General features: G+C 44.3%; 1 protein-coding gene across 9 annotated transcripts in view; it reads left to right on the top strand.

The window, feature by feature from the left end:
- Positions 1-22,065, top strand: part of vps8 (VPS8 subunit of CORVET complex) — a 125,258-nt gene extending 103,193 nt beyond the window's left edge. For all 9 annotated transcript variants that reach the window (XM_045207395.1, XM_045207398.1, XM_045207399.1 and 6 more), the window contains 2 exons: positions 10,382-10,462; positions 21,635-22,065. In XM_045207395.1, coding sequence (XP_045063330.1) covers positions 10,382-10,462; positions 21,635-21,778 — 225 coding nt within the window. In that variant the 3' untranslated portion in view covers positions 21,779-22,065. The remainder of the gene's footprint in view (positions 1-10,381; positions 10,463-21,634) is intronic.
- Positions 22,066-26,273: the final 4,208 nt, after the last annotated feature.

Raw genomic sequence — 26,273 nt, 5'->3', positions numbered from 1 at the left:
AGTATTTGATCCCCTGCTGATTTTGTATGTTTGCCCACTGACCTGGCTCTCAAGAGAAGACAGGCTATGTGCACACTGCCCACAAAATGAGATGGAAACTGAGCTGCACTTCCTAACCTCCTGCCAAATGTATGACCATATTAGAGACACATATTTCCCTCAGATTACAGAGATCCACAAAGAATTCAAAAACAAACCCAATTTTGATAAACTCCCTTATCTACTGGGTGAAATACCACAGTGTGCCATCACAGCCACAATATTTGTGACCTGTTGCCACAAGTAAAGGGCAACCAGTGAAGAACAAACACCATTGTAAATACAACCCATATTTATGTTTATTTCTTTTCCCATTTGTACTTTAACTATTTGCACATTGTTACAACACTGTATACAGTGAGGGAAAAAAGTATTTGATCCCCTGCTGATTTTGTATGTTTGCCCACTGACAAAGAAATGATCAGTCTATAATTTTAATGGTAGGTTTATTTGAACAGTGAGAGACAGAATAACAACAAAAAAATCCAGAAAAACGCATGTCAAAAATGTTATAAATTGATTAGCATTTTAATGAGGGAAATAAGTATTTGACCCCTCTGCAAAACATGACTTAGTACTTGGTCGCAAAACCCTTGTTGGCAATCACAGAGGTCAGACGTTTCTTGTAGTTTTTCTGGATTTTTTTTGTGTTATTCTGTCTCTCACTGTTCAAATATACCTACCATTAAAATTATAGACTGATCATGTCTTTGTCAGTGGGCAAACGTACAAAATCAGCAGGGGATCAAATACTTTTTTACCTCACTGTACGTTCATCTCTAGGAGACAGAACGCGTCTCATTCATGAGCAGTATGACGGCTGCGTGGTCCCATGGTGTTTATACTTGCGTACAATTGTTTGTACAGATGAACGTGGTACCTTCAGGCATTTGGAAATTGCTCCCAAGGATGAACCAAACTTGTGGAGGTCTACAATTAATTTTCTGAGGTCTTGGCTGATTTCTTTTCGTTTTCCCATGATATCAAGCAAAGAGGCACTGAGTTTGAAGGTAGACCTTGAAATAAATCCACAGGTACACCTCCAATTGACTCAAATTATGTCAATTAGCCTATCAGAAGCTTCTAAAGCCATGACATGATTTTCTGGCTGTTTAAAGGCACAGTCAACTTAGTGTATGTAAACATCTGACCCACTGGAATTGTGATACAGTGAATTATAAGTGAAATAATCTGTCTGTAAACAATTGTTGGAAAAATGACTTGTGTCATGCACAAAGTAGATGTCCTAACCGACTTGCCAAAACTATAATTTGTAACAAGAAAGTGGTTGAAAAACGAGTTTTAATGACTCCAACCTAAGTGTATGTAAACTTCCGACTTCAACTGTATATAAGATCCCACAGTTGACAGGGCACGTCAGAGCAGAAACTATACCATGAAGTCCAAGGAACTGTCCGTAGATCTCTGTGATAAAATTGTGATGAAGCATACACTACCAGTCACAAATGCCACACTATTCCCTATATAGTAGATACACTATATATACAGCAGTATGTGGACACCCCTTCAAATTAGTGGATTCGGCTGTTTCAGCCACACCCGTTGCTGACAGGTGTAAAAAAATCGACCACCGCCATGCAATCTCCATAGACAAACATTAGCCGTAGAATGGCCTTACTGAAGAGCTCAGTGACTTTCAATGTGGCACCGTCATAGGATGCCACCTTTCCAACAAGACAGTTCGTCAAATTTCTGCCCTGCTAGAGCTGCCCCGGTCAACTGTAAGTGCTGTAATTGTGAAGTGAAAACGTCTAGGAGCAACAACGGTTCAGCCGCGAAGGAAGTGTCCTCTGTTGCAACACTCACTACCGAGTTACAAACTGCCTCTGGAAGCAACGTCAGCACAATAACTGTTTGTCGGGAGCTTAATTAAATGGATTTCTGTGACCGAGCAGCCGCACACAAGCCTAAGATCACCATGCGCAATGCCAAGCGTCAGCTGGAGTGGCGTAAAGCTTGCCGCCATTGGACTCTGGATTAGTGGAAACATGTTCTCTGGAGTGATGCATACAGTGACATTCTAGACGATTCTGTGCTTCCAACTTTGTGGCAACAGTTTGGGGAAGGCCCTTTCCTGTTTCAACATGACAATGCCCCTGTGCACAAAGCAAGGTCCATACAGACCTCAGCCACAAGAGCATTAGTGAGGTCGGGCACTGATGTTGGGCGATTAGGCCTGACTCGCAATCGGCGTTCCAATTCATCCCAAAGGTGTTCGATTGTCGAGATCGGTGTGGAAGAATTTGACTGGCCTTCACAGAGCCCTGACCTCAACCCCATCGAACACCTTTGGGATGAATTGGAACGCCGATTGCGAGTCAGGCCTAATCGCCCAACATCAGTGCCCGACCTCACTAATGCTCTTGTGGCTGAATGGAAGCAAGTCCCCGTAGCAATGTTCCAACATCTAGTGGAAAGCCTTTCCAGAAGAGTGGAGGCTGTTATAGCAGCTCAAGGGGGACCAACTCCATATTAATGCCCATGATTTTGGAATGAGATGTTCGATGAGCAGGTGTCCAGACGGAAGCCACTCCTGAGAAAAAGGCAGATGACAGCACACCTGGAGTTTGCAAAAAGGCAAATGAAAGACTGAGATCATAAGGCAAAAGATCCTGTGGTCTGATGAGACAAAAATGTAACTCTTTGGCCTGAATGCAAAGCGCTATGTCTGGAGAAAACCAGGCACAGCTCATCACCCGTCTAACACCATCCCTACGGTGAAGCATGGTGGTGGCAGCATCATGCTATGGGGATGCTTTTCAGCGGCAGGGACTGGGAGACTGGTAAGGATAGAGGGAACAATGAATGGAGCCAAATACAGGCAAATCCTTGAGAACCTGCTACAGAGTGCAAACAACCTTAGACTGTGGTGAAGATTTACTTTTCCAACAGGACAATGACCCTAAGCATACAGCCAAAGCAATGCTCAAATTTTCACTAGAATGTGAAAGTCCTTGAGTGGCCCAGCCAAAGCCCAGACTTGGATCCCATTGAACATCTGTGGAAAGGCTCTCCATCTAACTTAACAGAGCTTGAGAAAATCCCCAAATCCAGATGTGCAAAGCTGATACAGACATACCCAAGACGACTCAAAGCTGTAATCAACGCCAAAGGTGCTTCTACAAAGTATTGACCCGGGTGAATACTTATAAAAATGAGATTTCTGTACTTAAAAAAAACATGTTTGCACTTTTGTCATTATGGGGTATTGTGTGTAGATGGGTGAGAGAGAAAAAAAATCAATTTAATCCATTTTGAATTCAGGCTGTAACACAAAATGTAGAATAAGTCAAGTGGAATAAATACTTCCTCCAGGCACTGTAAGTGTGGTTTATACTTGTTCTGATCCATCACACTATCAGTGCTTTGCTGTTCACAGTCCCAGAATCCTTCACATCACTCTATCTCTGTCAGCGTTTCAAATGGCATCTCACCAATCAGACAACACACACACACACACACACACACACACACACCTACACGTTTAGCCTCCAGTCAATGTTGTAAATGTCACTTCTAGCCTGCATTTATCTTAAATAACACTGACTTTTCAAAACAGATTATCTTTTCTCTTGTTCCGTTCTGTTCCTCGTCGCCGTTCAGCCAATCTTCAGGCAGGTCACATTTGATGGGTTTTTCCTCAGGCGCTGGCATTTTACAGTTATTAAAAAGGATCCAAATAACCAGAGGGCTCTGGAAATAATTATTGTGTTATTCTGTTCTTTTTCTGTAGTTAATTGAAGTCTGTCAACAGTGGAAGTATTTGGAGCGTGTCCTATAGATAACAGATACCCGAGAGATGTGGATAGTGTCCTATAGATAAGAGATGTGGATAGTGTCCTATAGATAACAGATACCCGAGAGATGTGGATAGTGTCCTATAGTTGAAAGATGTGGATAGTATCCTGTAGATGAGAGATGTGGATAGTGTCCTGTAGATAAGAGATGTGGATAGTGTCCTGGAAATGAGAGATGTGGATAGTGTCCTATAGATAAGAGATGTGGATAGTATCCTGTAGATGAGAGATGTGGATAGTGTCCTGGAGATAAGAGATGTGGATAGTGTCCTGGAGATAAGAGATGTGGATAGTGTCCTATAGATAAGATGTGGATAGTGTCCTGGAGATAAGAGATGTGGATAGTGTCCTGTAGATAAGAGATGTGGATAGTGTCCTGGAGATAAGAGATGTGGATAGTATCCTGGAGATAAGAGATGTGGGTAGTGTCCTATAGTTGAGAGATGTGGATAGTATCCTGTAGATAAGAGATGTGGATAGTGTCCTATAGTTGAGAGATGTGGATAGTATCCTGTAGATGAGAGATGAGGATAGTATCCTGTAGATAAGAGATGTGGATAGTGTCCTATAGTTGAGAGATGTAGATAGTATCCTGTAGATAAGAGATGTGGATAGTGTCCTATAGTTGAGAGATGTGGATAGTATCCTGTAGATGAGAGATGTGGATAGTGTCCTATAGTTGAAAGATGTGGATAGTATCCTGTAGATGAGAGATGTGGATAGTGTCCTGTAGATAAGAGATGTGGATAGTGTCCTGGAGATGAGAGATGTGGATAGTGTCCTATAGATAAGAGATGTGGATAGTGTCCTATAGATAAGAGATGTGGATAGTATCCTGTAGATGAGAGATGTGGATAGTGTCCTGGAGATAAGAGATGTGGATAGTGTCCTGGAGATAAGAGATGTGGATAGTGTCCTGGAGATAAGAGATGTGGATAGTGTCCTGGAGATAAGAGATGTGGATAGTATCCTGGAGATAAGAGATGTGGATAGTGTCCTATAGTTGAGAGGTGTGGATAGTATCCTGTAGATGAGAGATGTGGATAGTGTCCTATAGTTGAGAGATGTGGATAGTATCCTGTAGATGAGAGATGTGGATAGTGTCCTGTAGATAAGAGATGTGGATAGTGTCCTGTAGATAAGAGATGTGGATAGTATCCTGTAGATAAGAGATGTGGATAGTGTCCTATAGTTGAGAGATGTGGATAGTATCCTGTAGATGAGAGATGTGGATAGTATCCTGTAGATGAGAGATGTGGATAGTGTCCTGTAGATGAGAGATGTGGATAGTGTCCTGTAGATAAGAGATGTGGATAGTGTCCTGTAGATGAGAGATGTGGATAGTGTCCTGGAGATAAGAGATGTGGATAGTGTCCTGGAGATAAGAGATGTGGATAGTGTCCTATAGATAAGAGATGTGGATAGTGTCCTATAGATAAGAGATGTGGATAGTGTCCTATAGATAAGATGTGGATAGTGTCCTGGAGATAAGAGATGTGGATAGTGTCCTGTAGATAAGAGATGTGGATAGTGTCCTGGAGATAAGAGATGTGGATAGTATCCTGGAGATAAGAGATGTGGGTAGTGTCCTATAGTTGAGAGATGTGGATAGTATCCTGTAGATAAGAGATGTGGATAGTGTCCTATAGTTGAGAGATGTGGATAGTATCCTGTAGATGAGAGATGAGGATAGTATCCTGTAGATGAGAGATGTGGATAGTGTCCTATAGTTGAAAGATGTGGATAGTATCCTGTAGATGAGAGATGTGGATAGTGTCCTGTAGATAAGAGATGTGGATAGTGTCCTGGAGATGAGAGATGTGGATAGTGTCCTATAGATAAGAGATGTGGATAGTGTCCTATAGATAAGAGATGTGGATAATATCCTGTAGATGAGAGATGTGGATAGTGTCCTGGAGATAAGAGATGTGGATAGTGTCCTATAGATAAGAGATGTGGATAGTGTCCTATAGATAAGAGATGTGGATAGTGTCCTATAGATAAGAGATGTGGATAGTGTCCTATAGATAAGATGTGGATAGTGTCCTGGAGATAAGAGATGTGGATAGTGTCCTGGAGATAAGAGATGTGGATAGTGTCCTATAGATAAGAGATGTGGATAGTGTCCTATAGATAAGAGATGTGGATAGTGTCCTATAGATAAGATGTGGATAGTGTCCTGGAGATAAGAGATGTGGATAGTGTCCTGTAGATAAGAGATGTGGATAGTGTCCTGGAGATAAGAGATGTGGATAGTGTCCTGGAGATAAGAGATGTGGATAGTGTCCTATAGTTGAGAGGTGTGGATAGTATCCTGTAGATAAGAGATGTGGATAGTGTCCTATAGTTGAGAGATGTGGATAGTGTCCTATAGTTGAAAGATGTGGATAGTATCCTGTAGATGAGAGATGTGGATAGTGTCCTGTAGATAAGAGATGTGGATAGTGTCCTGGAGATGAGAGATGTGGATAGTGTCCTATAGATAAGAGATGTGGATAGTATCCTGTAGATGAGAGATGTGGATAGTGTCCTGGAGATAAGAGATGTGGATAGTGTCCTGGAGATAAGAGATGTGGATAGTGTCCTATAGATAAGAGATGTGGATAGTGTCCTATAGATAAGAGATGTGGATAGTGTCCTATAGATAAGATGTGGATAGTGTCCTGGAGATAAGAGATGTGGATAGTGTCCTGTAGATAAGAGATGTGGATAGTATCCTGGAGATAAGAGATGTGGGTAGTGTCCTATAGTTGAGAGATGTGGATAGTATCCTGTAGATAAGAGATGTGGATAGTGTCCTATAGTTGAGAGATGTGGATAGTATCCTGTAGATGAGAGATGAGGATAGTATCCTGTAGATAAGAGATGTGGATAGTGTCCTATAGTTGAGAGATGTGGATAGTATCCTGTAGATAAGATATGTGGGTAGTGTCCTATAGTTGAGAGATGTGGATAGTATCCTGTAGATGAGAGATGTGGATAGTGTCCTATAGTTGAAAGATGTGGATAGTATCCTGTAGATGAGAGATGTGGATAGTGTCCTGTAGATAAGAGATGTGGATAGTGTCCTGGAGATGAGAGATGTGGATAGTGTCCTATAGATAAGAGATGTGGATAGTATCCTGTAGATGAGAGATGTGGATAGTGTCCTGTAGATAAGAGATGTGGATAGTGTCCTGGAGATGAGAGATGTGGATAGTGTCCTATAGATAAGAGATGTGGATAGTATCCTGGAGATAAGAGATGTGGATAGTGTCCTGGAGATGAGAGATGTGGATAGTGTCCTATAGATAAGAGATGTGGATAGTGTCCTATAGATAAGAGATGTGGATAGTGTCCTATAGATAAGATGTGGATAGTGTCCTGGAGATAAGAGATGTGGATAGTGTCCTGTAGATAAGAGATGTGGATAGTGTCCTGGAGATAAGAGATGTGGATAGTATCCTGGAGATAAGAGATGTGGATAGTGTCCTATAGTTGAGAGGTGTGGATAGTATCCTGTAGATAAGAGATGTGGATAGTGTCCTATAGTTGAGAGATGTGGATAGTGTCCTATAGTTGAAAGATGTGGATAGTATCCTGTAGATGAGAGATGTGGATAGTGTCCTGTAGATAAGAGATGTGGATAGTGTCCTGGAGATGAGAGATGTGGATAGTGTCCTATAGATAAGAGATGTGGATAGTATCCTGTAGATGAGAGATGTGGATAGTGTCCTGGAGATAAGAGATGTGGATAGTGTCCTGGAGATAAGAGATGTGGATAGTGTCCTATAGATAAGAGATGTGGATAGTGTCCTATAGATAAGAGATGTGGATAGTGTCCTATAGATAAGATGTGGATAGTGTCCTGGAGATAAGAGATGTGGATAGTGTCCTGGAGATAAGAGATGTGGATAGTGTCCTGGAGATAAGAGATGTGGATAGTATCCTGGAGATAAGAGATGTGGATAGTGTCCTATAGTTGAGAGGTGTGGATAGTATCCTGTAGATAAGAGATGTGGATAGTGTCCTATAGTTGAGAGATGTGGATAGTGTCCTATAGTTGAAAGATGTGGATAGTATCCTGTAGATGAGAGATGTGGATAGTGTCCTGGAGATAAGAGATGTGGATAGTGTCCTGGAGATAAGAGATGTGGATAGTGTCCTATAGATAAGAGATGTGGATAGTGTCCTATAGATAAGAGATGTGGATAGTGTCCTATAGATAAGAGATGTGGATAGTGTCCTGGAGATAAGAGATGTGGATAGTATCCTGGAGATAAGAGATGTGGGTAGTGTCCTATAGTTGAGAGATGTGGATAGTATCCTGTAGATAAGAGATGTGGATAGTGTCCTATAGTTGAGAGATGTGGATAGTATCCTGTAGATGAGAGATGAGGATAGTATCCTGTAGATAAGAGATGTGGATAGTGTCCTATAGTTGAGAGATGTGGATAGTATCCTGTAGATAAGAGATGTGGATAGTGTCCTATAGTTGAGAGATGTGGATAGTATCCTGTAGATGAGAGATGTGGATAGTGTCCTATAGTTGAAAGATGTGGATAGTATCCTGTAGATGAGAGATGTGGATAGTGTCCTGTAGATAAGAGATGTGGATAGTGTCCTGGAGATGAGAGATGTGGATAGTGTCCTATAGATAAGAGATGTGGATAGTATCCTGTAGATGAGAGATGTGGATAGTGTCCTGTAGATAAGAGATGTGGATAGTGTCCTGGAGATGAGAGATGTGGATAGTGTCCTATAGATAAGAGATGTGGATAGTATCCTGGAGATAAGAGATGTGGATAGTGTCCTGGAGATGAGAGATGTGGATAGTGTCCTGGAGATAAGAGATGTGGATAGTGTCCTATAGATAAGAGATGTGGATAGTGTCCTATAGATAAGAGATGTGGATAGTGTCCTATAGATAAGATGTGGATAGTGTCCTGGAGATAAGAGATGTGGATAGTGTCCTGGAGATAAGAGATGTGGATAGTGTCCTGGAGATAAGAGATGTGGATAGTATCCTGGAGATAAGAGATGTGGATAGTGTCCTATAGTTGAGAGATGTGGATAGTATCCTGTAGATGAGAGATGTGGATAGTGTCCTGTAGATAAGAGATGTGGATAGTGTCCTGTAGATAAGAGATGTGGATAGTATCCTGTAGATAAGAGATGTGGATAGTGTCCTATAGTTGAGAGATGTGGATAGTATCCTGTAGATGAGAGATGTGGATAGTATCCTGTAGATGAGAGATGTGGATAGTGTCCTGTAGATGAGAGATGTGGATAGTGTCCTGTAGATAAGAGATGTGGATAGTGTCCTATAGATAAGAGATGTGGATAGTGTCCTATAGATAAGAGATGTGGATAGTGTCCTATAGATAAGAGATGTGGATAGTGTCCTATAGATAAGAGATGTGGATAGTGTCCTGTAGATGAGAGATGTGGATAGTGTCCTATAGATGAGAGATGTGGATAGTGTCCTATAGATAAGAGATGTGGATAGTGTCCTATAGATAAGAGATGTGGATAGTGTCCTATAGATAAGAGATGTGGATAGTGTCCTGTAGATGAGAGATGTGGATAGTGTCCTATAGATAAGAGATGTGGATAGTATCCTGTAGATGAGAGATGTGGATAGTGTCCTGTAGATGAGAGATGTGGATAGTGTCCTGTAGATGAGAGATGTGGATAGTGTCCTATAGATGAGAGATGTGGATAGTGTCCTATAGATGAGAGATGTGGATAGTGTCCTGTAGATGAGAGATGTGGATAGTGTCCTATAGATAAGAGATGTGGATAGTGTCCTGGAGATAAGAGATGTGGATAGTGTCCTATAGATAAGAGATGTGGATAGTGTCCTATAGATAAGAGATGTGGATAGTGTCCTATAGATAAGAGATGTGGATAGTGTCCTGTAGATGAGAGATGTGGATAGTGTCCTATAGATGAGAGATGTGGATAGTGTCCTATAGATAAGAGATGTGGATAGTGTCCTATAGATAAGAGATGTGGATAGTGTCCTATAGATAAGAGATGTGGATAGTGTCCTGTAGATGAGAGATGTGGATAGTGTCCTATAGATAAGAGATGTGGATAGTATCCTGTAGATGAGAGATGTGGATAGTGTCCTGTAGATGAGAGATGTGGATAGTGTCCTGTAGATGAGAGATGTGGATAGTGTCCTATAGATGAGAGATGTGGATAGTGTCCTATAGATGAGAGATGTGGATAGTGTCCTGTAGATGAGAGATGTGGATAGTGTCCTATAGATAAGAGATGTGGATAGTGTCCTGGAGATAAGAGATGTGGATAGTGTCCTATAGATAAGAGATGTGGATAGTGTCCTATAGATGAGAGATACCAGAGTTGCCATAAGACTTTTAATAGATTACTGTTCTGTGAGGGTTACTTCATGTGTTATTCTCTGAGATGAACTGTACTCTGTTGCTATGAATTTTACAACCCTTAAATCAATCATATAACCAATCAGTAAATCAATCAACCACGATCTGTTGCTGATCCATGTTGCTGTGATGTAGGTGTTTGCTGAGACCACATTGGACCCCCAGCAGAGTCAGTCCTGGGACCAGCTACGATGTCTCTACAGAGGACCTTCCAGGGTAGGTCTGCAACTTCTTTCTGTGTGTCTCTGTCTCAATCTCTCTCTCTCTCTCTCTCTCTCTCTCTCTCTCTCTCTCTCTCTCTCTCTCTCTCTCTCTGTCTCTCTCTCTGTCTCTGTCTCTCTCTCTGTCTCACGCTCTCTCTCTCAATATGTCTGTCTCACGCGCTCTCTCTCTCTCTTTCAATCTGTCTCTCTCTCTGTCTGTCTCTCTCTCTCTCTCTCAATCTGTCTCTCTCTCTGTCTGTCTCACGCTCTCTCTCTCTCAATCTGTCTCTGTCTGTCTCACGCTCTCTCTCTCAATCTGCCTCTGTCTGTCTCACACTCTCTCTCTCAATCTGTCTCTCTGTCTGTCTGTCTGTCTGTCTCACACTCTCGCTCTATCTCTGTGTCTCTCTTCTCTCATTTTATTTTTCTGTCTGCATTGAAACATGTAAGATATCTCTGTCAGTAAGTGGATAGACTCCTCCCCTCCACTCCTCTCCTCCCTTCTCTCCCTCTCCTTTACCCTCCACTCCTCTCCTCCACTCCTCCTCCACTCCTCTCCTCCCTCCACTCCTCTCCTCCCTTCTCTCCTCCCTTCTCTCCATCTCCTTTTCCCTCCACTCCTCTCCTCCCTTCCCTTCTCTCCATCTCCTTTTCCCTCCACTCCTCTCCTCCACTCCTCTCCTCCCTTCTCTCCATCTCCTTTTCCCTCCACTCCTCTCCTCCCTTCTCTCCATCTCCTTTTCCCTCCACTCCTCTCCTCCCTTCTCTCCATCTCCTTTTCCCTCCACTCCTCTCCTCCCTTCTCTCTTTCTCCTTTTCCCTCCACTCCTCTCCTCCCTTCTCTCCATCTCCTTTTCCCTCCACTCCTCTCCTCCCTTCTCTCCATCTCCTTTTCCCTCCACTCCTCTCATCCCTTCTCTCCCTCTCCTTTACCCTCCACTCATCTCCTCCACTCCTCTCTTCCATTCTCTCCCTCTCCTTTACCCTCCCCCTATTTTCCCTCCATGGTCTTAATAGCTATGTGTCTCGTATCCTCCCACAGTAGTATATAATGAACACAGAGAGAGAGAGAGAGAGAGAGACTACTCTATCCCGTCCCCTTATTCATTCAATTTGGTTTATCGGGGCGTAAAAACACACACGCACACGCTCACACACACACGCTCACACACGCTCACGCCCACACACACACACGCTCTCATTCATTCTTCATGAATTGATGTACCTCAGCCTCTGCTCATTACCATCCTGATATAAAGTGTGTTGAGAGCTGAACTAACAGTAACAGAGTGAGTGACCTTTTGAAGGTGAAAAGCTTAATGGCTTTGAGTGGAGAATGAATTCTATATGTAAGGAGCCATGAGACTGTTGTCAATATGGTCCTAACCTCACCCATGTTTGCCAGGGTTGGGTTCAATTCAGTAGTTTTCAATTAAATCAATTATATTCATCAATCGATTCAGGAAATTGAATTGAAATTCAATTAATGAATTGAAAAATATTATTCTCTTGGGACAATGGCAACAACTGGTAGCGTTGTGACACTGTCGTCGTGGAGATATTGTGTTACCATGGCGACATGTTCCCATCTTTGACCCTAATCCTTTCGGAGTTAGAAGAGCCCTTCTGCCAGATTTGAAGGTTGCACACACACACACACACACACACACACACACACACACACACACACACACACACACACACACACACACGAGAATATAACACTCCAACCAACATCTGTCTGAGGTCTAAACAAGTGAATGATACGAGAAAGATAGACACACGCACACACACACACACACACACACGCACACGCACACACACACACACACGATGGGTGGCTGAGTGCAATGTGGCTTCCCTTAGAGATAATGGCATGATGAAGACTATCAAACTGTAAGAATATATCACATCAATACAGAGGATAGTCCATCAACCCTCAGAGAGAGAGAGAGATGGGTGGAGAGAGAGAGAGAAAGAGAGATGGGTGGAGAGAGAGAGAGAGAGGGGTGGAGAGAAAGAGGGATGGAGGGAGAGAGAGAGGGATGGAGGGAGAGAGAGAGGGATGGAGGGAGAGAGAGAGGGATGGAGGGAGAGAGAGAGGGATGGAGAGAGAGAGAGAGAGGGAGGGAGAGAGAGAGAGAGGGAGGGAGAGAGAGAGGGAGGGAGAGAGAGAGGGATGGAGGGAGCGAGAGAGGGATGGAGGGAGAGAGAGAGAGGGATGGAGGGAGAGAGAGAGGGATGGAGAGAGAGAGAGGGAGGGAGAGAGAGAGAGAGGGAGGGAGAGAGAGAGAGAGGGAGGGAGAGAGAGAGGGAGGGAGGGAGAGAGAGAGGGAGGGAGAGAGAGAGAGAGGGAGAGAGAGGGATGGAGAGAGAGAGGGATGGTGGGAGAGAAAGATGGTGAGAGAGGGGAAATCTTTCTGATTGAGAGGGGGTCAAATACTTATTTCCCTCATTTAAAATGCAAATCAATTTATAACATTTTTGACATGCGTTTTTCTGGATTTTTTTGTTGTCATTCTGTCCCCACTGTTCAAATAAACCTACCATTAAAATTATAGACTGATCATGTCTTTGTCAGTGGGCAAACGTACAAAATCAGCAGGGGATCAAATACTTTTTTCCCTCACTGTAAATAACATTCTATTGGTAGCAAGTATTTTATATAATAATTTAAACTGAAAAATTCTAAGTTTAGAATCCGGCGTCATTTTGCGTATCAATTCATAAACACTATGCTATGGAATCGGTACGTCAACAATCTCTTCCCAACTATTTTGCAATCTATATGGGACGGCTGTCAATCCTTTGGTCCTTAAATGAAACTGGTATACTTTTTTATTTATCACAATTTTCTTTAACCAATTATGTTCTTTAATGCAGGGCCGACAGACAAGTTCCTTACTTTTTCCCCCTTCCACTTTCCTTTTCCATTTTTGCGGTAATGCTGCAATTATTTGGTTGTAATTTTGGGTAGAGCAGACATTTCCATATGTTTTTGTTAGCTGCATGTGTGACACAACTCCACCAGTCCTACCGATAATATCATTTACGAAGATTATACCTTTTTTAAACATTTAGTAAAAAAAAGGTTTTTTATCAATTAGTATATTTGAGTTTAACCACATTATTTGTTGCATTATTTGTTCTGTCGTTTCTGGAGGATTAAATTGAAATTGCAACCAACTTTCTATGGCTTGTTTTAGAAATAGTAATATTTGGGAGATTATTTCCTTTTCAAATAATTTAAAGTGAGAGGTTGTAATCTGAATAAAGGGAAAAAGGCCATTCTTGAACTGAAGCTTTTAGTGATAGGTCTAATGCTTTAATATTTAATAATTTCTGTCCTCCAAATTCATATTCATTATATAAATAGGCCCGTTTAATTTTGTCTGGCTTGCCGTTGCAAATAAAAGTGATTTTTTTTTTCTCATATAATTTAAAAAACTGTTCGCTAGGCGTAGGCAAGGCCATAAGCAAATAGGTAAACTGGGATAATACTAAAGAGTTAATCAGGGTGATTTTTCCACAAATTGACAGGTATTTACCTTTCCATGGTAGCAAGATCTTATCTATTTTTGCTAACTTTCTATTAAAATGTATTGGAGTGAGATCATTTATTTCATTTGGGATATGTATTCCGAGTATATCCACATCACCATCAGACCATTTTATTGGTAAACTACATGGTAATGTAAATTTTTTATTTTTTAGTGATCCAATACGTAATATAGTACATTTAGCATAATTTGGTTGTTATCCAGAGAGGTTAGAAAATGTATCTAGATCCTCTGTGAGGCTGTGGAGGGATTCAAGTTGTGGATTTAAAAGAAAACATGAATCATCAGCGTACAATGACACCTTTGTTTTTAAGCCCTGGATTTCTAATCCCTTGATATTATTGTTGGATCTGATTTTAATAGCTAACATCTCGATGGCAATAATAAATAGATATGCCGATAGTGTACAACCTTGTTTCACTCCTCTTGACAGTTTAAAACTTTCTGAGAAATAGCCATTATTTACAATTCTACACCTAGGGTTACTATACATGATTTTAACCCAATTTAAAAGAGATTGTCAAAAATTGAAATGCTCCAGGCATTTATATATAAACCCCAGTCGTACTTTATCAAATGCCTTTTCGAAGTCTGCTATGAATAGTCTGCTCTCTAATTCCCTCTCTCTCTCCCCTCCACCTTATCTCTCTAATTCTCTCTATATACAGTTGAAGTCGGAAGTTTACATACACTTAGGTTGGAGACAATTAAACTCGTTTTTCAACCACTCCATACATTTCTTGTTAACAAACTATAGTTTTGGCAAGTCGGTTAGGACATCTACTTTCTGCATGACACAAGTAATTTTTCCAACAATTTTTTACAGACAGATTATTTCACTTATAATTCACTGTATCACAATTCCAGTGGGTCAGAAGTTTACATACACTGTGCCTTTAAACAGCTTGGAAAATTCCAGAAAATTATGTCATGGCTTTAGAAGCTTCTGATAGGCTAATTGACATCATTTGAGTCAATTGGAGGTGTACCTGTGGATGTATTTCAAGGCCTACCTTCAAACTCAGTGCCTCCTTGCTTGACATCATGGGAAAATCAAAAGAAATCAGCTAAGACCTCAGAAAAAGAATTGTAGACCTCCACAAGTCTGGTTCATCCTTGGGAGCAATTTCCAAACGCCTGAAGGTACCACGTTCATCTGTACAAACAATAGTACGCAAGTATAAACACCATGGGACCACGCAACTGTCATACCGCTCAGGAAGGAGACGCGTTCTGTCTCCTAGAGATGAAAGTACTTTGGTCCGAAAAGTGCAAATCAATCCCAGAACAACAGCAAAGGATCTTGTGAAGATGCTAGAGGAAACAGGTACAAAAGTATCTATATCCACAGTAAAATGAGTCCTATATCGACATAACCTGAAAGGCCGCTCAGCAAGGAAGAAGCCACTTCTCCAAAACCGCCATAAAAAAGCCAGACTATGGTTTACAGCTGCACATGGGGACAAAGATTGTACTTTTTGGAGAAATGTCCTCTGGTCTGATGAAACAAAAATAGAACTGTTTGGCCATAATGACCATCGTTATGTTTGGAGGAAAAAGGGGGGCGCTTGCAAGCCGAAGAACACCATCCCAACCGTGAAGCACAGGGGTGGCAGCATCATGCTGTGGGGGTGCTTTGCTGCAGGAGGGTCTGGTGCACAAGATAGATGGCATCATGAGGAAGGGAAATTATGTGGATATATTGAAGCAACATCTCAAGACATCAGTCAGGAAGTTAAAGCTTGGTCGCAAATGGGTCTTCCAAATGCACAATGACTCCAAGCATACTTCCAAAGTTGTGGCAAAATGGCGTAAGGACAACAAAGTCAAGGTATTGGAGTGGCCATCACAAAGCCCTGACCTCAATCCTATAGAAAATGTGTGGGCAGAACTGAAAAAGCGTGTGCGAGCAAGGAGGCCTACAAACCTGCCTCAGTTACACCAGCTCTGTCAGGAGGAATGGGCCAACATTCACCCAACTTATTGTGGGAAGCTTGTGGAAGGCTACCCGAAACGTTTGACCCAAGTTAAACAATTTAAAGGCAATGCTACCAAATACTAATTGAGTGTATGTAAACTTCTGACCCACTGGGAATGTGATGAAAGAAATAAAAGCTGAAATAAATAATTCTCTCTACTATTATTCTGACATTTCACATTCTCTCTCCCTTCCACCTTATCTCTCTAGTTCTCGCTATATAATTCTCTGTCCCCTCCACCTTAACTCTAATTCAATTCAAGGGGCTTTATTGGCACGGGAAACATATGTTTACATTGCCAAAACAAGTTAAATAGATCAACAAAAGTGAAATAAACAAAAAGTGAACAGTAAATATTACACTCACACAAGTTACACTCATACAATTATCTCTCCCCTCCACCATATCTCTCTAATTATCTCTCTCCCCTCCACCGTATCTCTCTAATTATCTCTCTCCCCTCCACCTTATCTCTCTAATTCTCTCTCTCCCCTCCACCATATCTCTCTAATTCTCTCTCCCCTCCACTTTATCTCTCTAATTATCTCTCTCCCCTCCACCTTATCTCTCTAATTCTCTCTCTCCCCTCCACCATATCTCTCTAATTCTCTCTCCCCTCCACCATATCTCTCTAATTATCTATCCCCTCCACCATATCTCTCTAATTATCTCTCTCCCCTCCACCTTATCTCTCTAATTATCTCTCTCCCCTCCACCTTATCTCTCTAATTATCTCTCTCCCCTCCACCTTATCTCTCTAATTATCTCTCTCCCCTCCACCATATCTCTCTAATTCTCTCTCCCCTCCACCATATATCTCTAATTCTCTCTCCCCTCCACCATATCTCTCTAATTCTCTCTCTCCCCTCCACCATATCTCTCTAATTCTCTCTCCCCTCCACCATATCTCTCTAATTCTCTCTCTCCCCTCCACCATATCTCTTTAATTCTCTCTCTCCCCTCCACCTTATCTCTCTAATTCTCTCTCTCCCCTCCACCATATCTCTCTAATTATCTCTCTCCCCTCCACCTTATCTCTCTAATTCTCTCTCTCCCCTCCACCATATCTCTCTAATTCCCTCTTTCCCCTCCACCTTATCTCTCTAATTATCTCTCTCCCCTCCACCTTATCTCTCTAATTCTCTCTCTCCCCTCCACCTTATCTCTCTAATTCTCTCTCTCCCCTCCACCATATCTCTCTAATTCTCTCTCTCCCCTCCACCATATCTCTCTAATTCTCTCTCTCCCCTCCACCATATCTCTCTAATTCTCTCTCTCCCCTCCACCATATCTCTATAATTATCTCTCTCCCCTCCACCATATCTCTCTAATTCTCTCTCTCCCCTCCACCATATCTCTCTAATTATATCTAATAATAATAATAATATGCCATTTAGCAGACGCTTTTATCCAAAGCGACTTACAGTCATGCGTGCACACATTTTTTGTGTATGGGTGGTCCCGGGGATCGAACCCACTACCTTGGCGTTACAAGCGCCGTGCTCTACCAGCTGAGCTACAGAGGGACCACATATCTCTCCCCTCCACCATATCTCTCTAATTCTCTCTCTCCCCTCCACCTTATCTCTCTAATTCTCTCTCTCCCCTCCACCTTATCTCTCGAATTCTCTCTCTCCCCTCCACCTTATCTCTCGAATTCTCTCTCCCCACCATCTCTCTAATTCCCTCTTTCCCCTCCACCTTATCTCTCTAATTCTCTCTCTCCCCTCCACCTTATCTCGCTAATTCTCTCTCTCCCCTCCACCTTATCTCTCTAATTCTCTCTCCCCTCCACCTTATATCTCTAATTCTCTCTCCCCTCCACCATATCTCTCTAATTCTCTCTCTCCCCTCCACCTTATCTCTCTAATTCTCTCTCCCCTCCACCATCTCTCTAGTTCTCTCTTCCCCTCCACCATATCTCTCTAGTTCTCTCTCTCTCATTCCTTCCTTTCCTCTCTCTCTGGTGGTCCCTCCCCCTCTCATCTCTAATTATCTCTCTCTCTCACTCCATTCTACCTCATACCTCCGTAAGTGTCCAGTAGATTTAATTAAAACATGGCATCATCTCCTTCTGTCATTTCCCCTGCCTGGCTTTCAAGTAGGCTGCTTCTGCTGATTGCACAACTCCAATGTTCCCTCTCCACTGTCTGATCAGCCTATTCAAAGAGACTTAGCTACACTCCTCCCTCTCTCCCCCCTCTTCCCCACTCCCCTTCCTCTCCCTCCTATACATAGGATATACATCCGGCATATGGTTCCTATATTCTACTGTACAATGTTCTATATTCTGTACCATTCATATGCAATCTCTTCTCATTCTGTAGCAGTCAGTCTCCTCTCCCTCCTATAGATATCAGGCAGGCTCCTCTCCCTCCTATAGATATCAGTCAGTCTCCTCTCCCTCCTATAGATATCAGTCAGGCACCTCTCCCTCCTATAGATATCAGTCAGTCTCCTCTCGCTCCTATAGATATCAGTCAGCCTCCTCTCCCTCCTATAGATATCAGTCAGTCTCCTCTCCCTCCTATAGATATCAGTCAGTCTCCTTTCCCTCCTATAGATATCAGTCAGGCACCTCTCCCTCCTATAGATATCAGTCAGTCTCCTCTCGCTCCTATAGATATCAGTCAGCCTCCTCTCCCTCCTATAGATATCAATCAGCCTCCTCTCCCTCCTATAGACATCAGTCAGTCTTCTCTCCCTCCTATAGATATCAGTCAGCCTCCTCTCCCTCCTATAGATATCAGTCAGTCTCCTCTCCCTCCTATAGATATCAGTCAGTCTCCTCTCCCTCCTATAGATATCAGTCAGTCTCCTCTCCCTCCTATAGATATCAATCAGCCTCCTCTCCCTCCTATAGACATCAGTCAGTCTCCTCTCCCTCCTATAGATATCAGTCAGTCTCCTCTCCCTCCTATATATATCAGTCAGCCTCCTCTCCCTCCTATAGACATCAGTCATACTCCTCTCCCTCCTATAGACATCAGTCAGTCTCCTCTCCCTCATATAGATATCAGTCAGCCTCCTCTCCCTCCTATAGATATCAGTCAGTCTCCTCTCCCTCCTATAGATATCAGTCAGTCTCCTCTCCCTCCTATAGATATCAGTCAGGCTCCTTTCCCTCCTATAGATATCAATCAGCCTCCTCTCCCTCCTATATACAGAAGGGGGAAAAAGTATTTAGTCAGCCACCAATTGTGCAAGTTCTCCCACTTAAAAAGATGAGAGAGGCCTGTAATTTTCATCATAGGTACACGTCAACTATGACAGACAAAATGAGAAGAAAAAAATCCAGAAAATCACATTGTAGGATTTTAAATGAATTTATTTGCAAATTATGGTGGAAAATAAGTATTTGGTCAATAACAAAAGTTTCTCAATACTTTGTTACATACCCTTTGTTGGCAATGACACAGGTCAAACGTTTTCTGTAAGTCTTCACAAGGTTTTTACACACTGTTGCTGGTATTTTGGCCCATTCCTCCATGCAGATATCCTCTAGAGCAGTGATGTTTTGGGGCTGTCGCTGGGCAACACGGACTTTCAACTCCCTCCAAAGATTTTCTATGGGGTTGAGATCTGGAGACTGGCTAGGCCACTCCAGGACCTTGAAATGCTTCTTACGAAGCCACTCCTTCGTTGCCCGGGCGGTGTGTTTGGGATCATTGTCATGCTGAAAGACCCAGCCATGTTTCATCTTCAATGCCCTTGCTGATGGAAGGAGGTTTTCACTCAAAATGTCACGATACATGGCCCCATTCATTCTTTCCTTTACACGGATCAGTCGTCCTGGTCCCTTTGCAGAAAAACAGCCCCAAAGCATGATGTTTCCACCCCCATGCTTCACAGTAGGTATGGTGTTCTTTGGATGCAACTCAGCATTCTTTGACCTCCAAACACGAAGAGTTGAGTTTTTACCAAAAAGTTATATTTTGGTTTCATCTGACCATATGACATTCTCCCAATCCTCTTCTGGATCATCCAAATGCACTTTAGCAAACTTCAGACGGGCCTGGACATGTACTGGCTTAAGCAGGGGGACACGTCTGGCACTGCAGGATTTGAGTCCCTGGCGGCGTAGTCTGTTACTGATGGTAGGCTTTGTTTCTTTGGTTCCAGCTCTCTGCAGGTCATTCACTAGGTCCCCCCGTGTGTTTCTGGGATTTTTGCTCACCGTTCTTGTGATCATTTTGACCCCACGGGGTGAGATCTTGCGTGGAGCCCCAGATCGAGGGAGATTATCAGTGGTCTTGTATGTCTTCCATTTCCTAATAATTGCTCCCACAGTTGATTTCTTCAAACCAAGCTGCTTACCTATTGCAGATTCAGTCTTCCCAGCCTGGTGCAGGTCTACAATTTTGTTTCTGGTGTCCTTTGACAGCTCTTTGGTCTTGGCCATAGTGGAGTTCAGAGTGTGACTGTTTGAGGTTGTGGACAGGTGTCTTTTATACTGATAACAAGTTCAAACAGGTGCCATTAATACAGGTAACGAGTGGAGGACAGAGGAGCCTCTTAAAGAAGAAGTTACAGGTCTGTGAGAGCCAGAAATCTTGCTTGTTTGTAGGTGACCAAATACTTATTTTCCACCATAATTTGCAAATAAATTCATTAAAAATCCTACAATGTGATTTTCTGGATTTTTTTTTCTAAATTTGTCTGTCATAGTTGACGTGTACCTATGATGAAAATTACAGGCCTCTCTCATCTTTTTAAGTGGGAGAACTTGAACAATTGGTGGCTGACTAAATACTTTTTTTCCCCACTGTATATCAGTCAGTCTCCTCTCGCTCCTATAGATATCAGTCAGCCTCCTCTCCCTCCTATAGATATCAGTCAGTCTCCTCTCCCTCCTATAGATATCAGTCAGTCTCCTCTCCCTCCTATAGATTGAGATGGAGAAGTGATGGAGATGGAGAAGTGATGGAGAGAGGGGTGGAAATGAGATGGAGAACAGAAGGAGAGAGGGGTGGAGATTAGATGGGGAACAGAAAGAGAGAGGGTTGGAGATTAGATGGGGAACAGAAGGAGAGAGGGGTGGAGATTAGATGGGGAACAGAAGGAGAGAGGGGTGGAGATTAGATGGGGAACAGAAGGAGAGAGGGGGTGGAGATTAGATGGAGAACAGAAGGAGAGAGGGGTGGAGATTAGATGGGGAACAGAAGGAGAGAGGGGTGGAGATTAGATGGGGAACAGAAGGAGAGAGGGGTGGAGATTAGATGGAGAACAGAAGGAGAGAGGGGTGGAGATTAGATGGGGAACAGAAGGAGAGAGGGGTGGAGATTAGATGGGGAACAGAAGGAGAGAGGGGTGGAGATTAGATGGGGAACAGAAGGAGAGAGGGGTGGAGATTAGATGGAGAACAGAAGGAGAGAGGGGTGGAGATTAGATGGAGAACAGAAGGAGAGGGGGGTGGAGATGGGGAAGTAATGGAGATGGAGAATCACTGTAGTGTTGGAAGGGGGAGCGTGTGAGAGGAGATGAGAGGAAGTTGTCATGATGGCAGACGAACAGAAATTAAAGCCCTCTCTCTCTATCTCTCTCTCTCGCTTTCTCTTTTTCTCTCTTTATTTTCCTATCTCTCTGACACTAATTCCATGCATCATCTCTCTGATCATTGTCGTTGTGTCTGGTCTTGTCCTCCAGTTGGCCATCCTGTCGGAAATCACCCACTGCCATGGCAATGAGAAGGCGGGCCTCCTAAACCCATCCCAACCAGGAACAGCAAGTATATTCCACAACGAGAACTTCCAGCTCAAACTCTCCCCACCGCCATCGGTTGAAGAGTAGGTAGCCTGCAGCCTTGTGGAACGTTCAGATATAAATATTTTGTGTAGAACAGACACGATATCCTGGTCAGGTAGAATAGGGTGTTCCCTCTATTTGTTATATTTCTATCTGAATGTTTCATCTGACTGAAGACACCCCTGTTGTTTCTGTTGTTGATTAAACACTACCATGTATTCTACTCTGGTTGATCAAAACTACGTTGTCCACAGATATTTGAAAAGGTATCCATCAAATGTTATGTTTCTGTCTGCAAAATGTCCATAAATAAACCAATTTGTAACATTTTATTTGTGTATGGCTTGTGGCATTCTTCAAATAGACCGATGGATTACCTTTATAAGCTGTGAATACTCTTTATTGTTGCATTGTTGTCAGAGGAAACAGCTTTCTGTGGGTCTGTAACATGGTGAACAAAGACTGACTCACTGAGACCCTGAATGGGTTGAAGCCGGAGGAGTATGTGTGTGTGGGGCGTGTCCTCTGAGCTGAGAGACAGGATTGTTCTGGTCTTCAGAGGACCCATTCACACACCAGAGCTGGGTCGGGTCAGAGGAGGACACACACACACCTGACAGTTCTCAGCATTCCTGGTTCTGAGAACTGAGAGAAAAGCCTCTATATTCTAATACATGTAAACAGTGTGCAGTTATATTATCCTCTGTTTTGTTCTCTATGAATCCTACCCACGGGCTGTCAAATCAATTGTTTCTCTTTGAAATCGGCAGAGGAATGGGTCAGTCTGTGGTGTTTTGGGTTTAGTTTAAGTCAAATTCCAGAGGTTGTTGTAGCTTGTCCCCTTTTGGTTCACTTCATCTGATGAGTCATTCTCAGGATGCATCCCAAATGGCACCCTATTCCCTACTCTAACCCATAGCGCTCTGGTCAAAAGTAGTGCACTATATATGGGAATAGGGTGGCACACTCCGTTCTCTCTCAAACTGTTATTTATTCATCAAGGAAGTCAGAGCGGTCGTCCGCGTCACGCACAGATACACTTTACTGTCCCTGCCTGCCTGACAGCTACCATCCAAATTGGCCTGTTCTCTCTCTCTGGCTCTTCCTATCTATCGTTCTCTCACTCTCTTTCTCCCCCATCCTCTCGCTCTCTCTCTGGCTCTTCCTATCTATCGTTCTCTCACTCTCTTTCTCCCCCATCCTCTCTCACTCTCTCTCTGGCTCTTCCTATCTATCGTTCTCTCACTCTTTCTCCCCCATCCTCTCTCGCTCTCTCTCTGGCTCTTCCTATCTATCGCTCTCTCACTCTTTCTCCCACTCTCTTGCTTTCACCCATCTATGAGCAGAGAGAGACAGAGCGAATCCGCCCCCAAAGATGTCAAACATGACCCCCAGCCAGCATGGTTACCCCCGGGTGGGCGGCAGCGTGGCAGAAAGTGGGTGTAGACATCATCAGGCTTTTCTCTATGTGGTGATAATTATGATAAATACTCTGGTCATTTCCCTCAGAGGCAGCTTGAACGCCTGCCATTAATCAGCCACTGCCTTTGTTCTAGAGACAAAAGGAGTGATGAATGGCTAGTTGCCAGGCACTGGTAGGGAGAGAGGGAGAAGGGAGGCAGGCATGGAGGTGGGGAGAGAGGGAGAAGGGAGGCAGGCATGGAGGTGGGGAGAGAGGGAGAAGGGAGGCAGGCATGGAGGTGGGGAGAGAGGGAGAAGGGAGGCAGGCATGGAGGTGGGGAGAGAGGGAGAAGGGAGGCAGGCATGGAGGTGGGGGAGAGAGGGAGAAGGGAGGCAGGCATGGAGGTGGGGAGAGAGGGAGAAGGGAGGCAGGCATGGAGGTGGGGAGAGAGGGAGAAGGGAGGCAGGCATGGAGGTGGGGAGAGAGGGAGAAGGGAGGCAGGCATGGAGGTGGGGAGAGAGGGAGAAGGGAGGCAGGCATGGAGGTGGGGGAGAGAGGGAGAAGGGAGGCAGGCATGGAGGTGGGGGGAGAGAGGGAGAAGGGAGGCAGGCATGGAGGTGGGGAGAGAGGGAGAAGGGAGGCAGGCATGGAGGTGGGGGAGAGAGGGAGAAGGGAGGCAGGCATGGAGGTGGGGAGAGAGGGAGAAGGGAGGCAGGCATGGAGGTGGGGAGAGAGGGAGAAGGGAGGCAGGCATGGAGGTGGGGAGAGAGGGAGAAGGGAGGCAGGCATGGAGGTGGGGAGAGAGGGAGAAGGGAGGCAGGCATGGAGGTGGGGAGAGAGGGAGAAGGGAGGCAGGCATGGAGGTGGGGAGAGAGGGAGAAGGGAGGCAGGCATGGAGGTGGGGAGAGAGGGAGGAGGGGAGGTGGGGAGAGAGAAGGGAGGCAGGCATGGAGGTGGGGGAGAGAGGGAGAAGGGAGGCAGGCATGGAGGTGGGGAGAGAGGGAGAAGGGGAGGCAGGCATGGAGGTGGGGGAGAGAGGGAGAAGGGAGGCAGGCATGGAGGTGGGGGAGAGAGGGAGAAGGGAGGCAGGCATGGAGGTGGGGAGAGAGGGAGAAGGGAGGCAGGCATGGAGGTGGGGAGAGAGGGAGAAGGGAGGCAGGCATGGAGGTGGGGAGAGAGGGAGAAGGGAGGCAGGGACATTTAATTGGTAGGGAGGGAGGGAGGCACTGGCAGGTAGAGAGAGAGAGAGGGAGGGAGGCAGGCCACTGATTGCTGGCAGAAAGGACGTTAAAGCAGAGAGAAGGGTAGAAGGGTTTAACTCCACATTGCTTGAAATGTCACAGCACTCTTCTACCAGACCCTGGGCCTAATCTGGAATACTGGAGTTACACAACCTTTTCTTTAATACTACTTTCATGTTATCTTCTCTCCCTCTGTCTACCCTCTGTAACCCTATCCACCCCTCTTTCTACCCTCTGTTACCCCATCCACCCCTCTTTCCACCCTCTGTAACCCTATCCATCCCTCTTTCTACCCTCTGTAACCCTATCCACCCCTCTTTCCACCCTCTGTAACCCTATCCATCCCTCTTTCTACCCTCTGTAACCCTATCCACCCCTCTTTCCACCCTCTGTAACCCTATCCATCCCTCTTTCTACCCTCTGTAACCCTATCCATCCCTCTTTCTACCCTCTGTAACCCTATCCACCCCTCTTTCTACCCTCTGTAACCCTATCCATCCCTCTGTAACCCTATCCATCCCTCTTTCCACCCTCTGTAACCCTATCCATCCCTCTGTAACCCTATCCATCCCTCTTTCTACCCTCTGTAACCCTATCCATCCCTCTTTCTACCCTCTGTAACCCTATCCATCCCTCTTTCTACCCTCTGTAACCCTATCCATCCCTCTGTAACCCTATCCATCCCTCTTTCCACCCTCTGTAACCCTATCCATCCCTCTTTCTACCCTCTGTAACCCTATCCATCCCTCTTTCCACCCTCTGTAACCCTATCCATCCCTCTTTCCACCCTCTGTAACCCTATCCATCCCTCTTTCCACCCTCTGTAACCCTATCCATCCCTCTTTCTACCCTCTGTAACCCTATCCATCCCTCTGTAACCCTATCCATCCCTCTTTCCACCCTCTGTAACCCTATCCATCCCTCTTTCTACCCTCTGTAACCCTATCCATCCCCCTTTCTACCCTCTGTAACCCTATCCATCCCTCTTTCCACCCTCTGTAACCCTATCCATCCCCCTTTCTACCCTCTGTAACCCCATCCATCCCTCTTTCCACCCTCTGTAACCCTATCCATCCCTCTTTCTACCCTCTGTAACCCTATCCATCCCTCTTTCTACTCTCTGTAACCCTATCCATCCCGCTTTCTACCCTCTGTAACCCTATCCATCCCTCTGTAACCCTATCCATCCCTCTTTCCACCCTCTGTAACCCTATCCATCCCTCTTTCTACCCTCTGTAACCCTATCCATCCCTCTTTCTACCCTCTGTAACCCTATCCATCCCTCTTTCCACCCTCTGTAACCCTATCCATCCCTCTTTCTACCCTCTGTAACCCTATCCATCCCTCTGTAACCCTATCCATCCCTCTTTCTACCCTCTGTAACCCTATCCATCCCTCTTTCTACCCTCTGTAACCCTATCCATCCCTCTTTCTACCCTCTGTAACCCTATCCATCCCTCTTTCCACCCTCTGTAACCCTATCCATCCCCCCTTTCTACCCTCTGTAACCCTATCCATCCCTCTTTCTACCCTCTGACCCATCCATCCCTCTGTAACCCTATCCATCCCTCTTCCACCCTCTGTAACCCTACCCATCCCTCTTTCTACCCTCTGTAACCCTATCCATCCCTCTAACCCTATCCATCCCTCTTTCTACCCTCTGTAACCCTATCCATCCCTCTTTCTACCCTCTGTAACCCTATCCATCCCCCCTTTCTACCCTCTGTAACCCTATCCATCCCTCTTTCTACCCTCTGTAACCCTATCCATCCCTCTTCCCCTCTGTAACCCTATCCATCCCTCTTTCTACCCTCTGTAACCCTATCCATCCCTCTTTCACCCTCTTAACCCATCCATCCCTCTGTAACCCTATCCATCCCTCTTCCCACCCTCTGTA

Source organism: Coregonus clupeaformis, chromosome 24 (assembly GCF_020615455.1).
Source record: "Coregonus clupeaformis isolate EN_2021a chromosome 24, ASM2061545v1, whole genome shotgun sequence".
NCBI classification, from domain to species: domain Eukaryota; kingdom Metazoa; phylum Chordata; class Actinopteri; order Salmoniformes; family Salmonidae; genus Coregonus; species Coregonus clupeaformis.
This window is presented reverse-complemented; position numbering and strand designations above follow the sequence as displayed.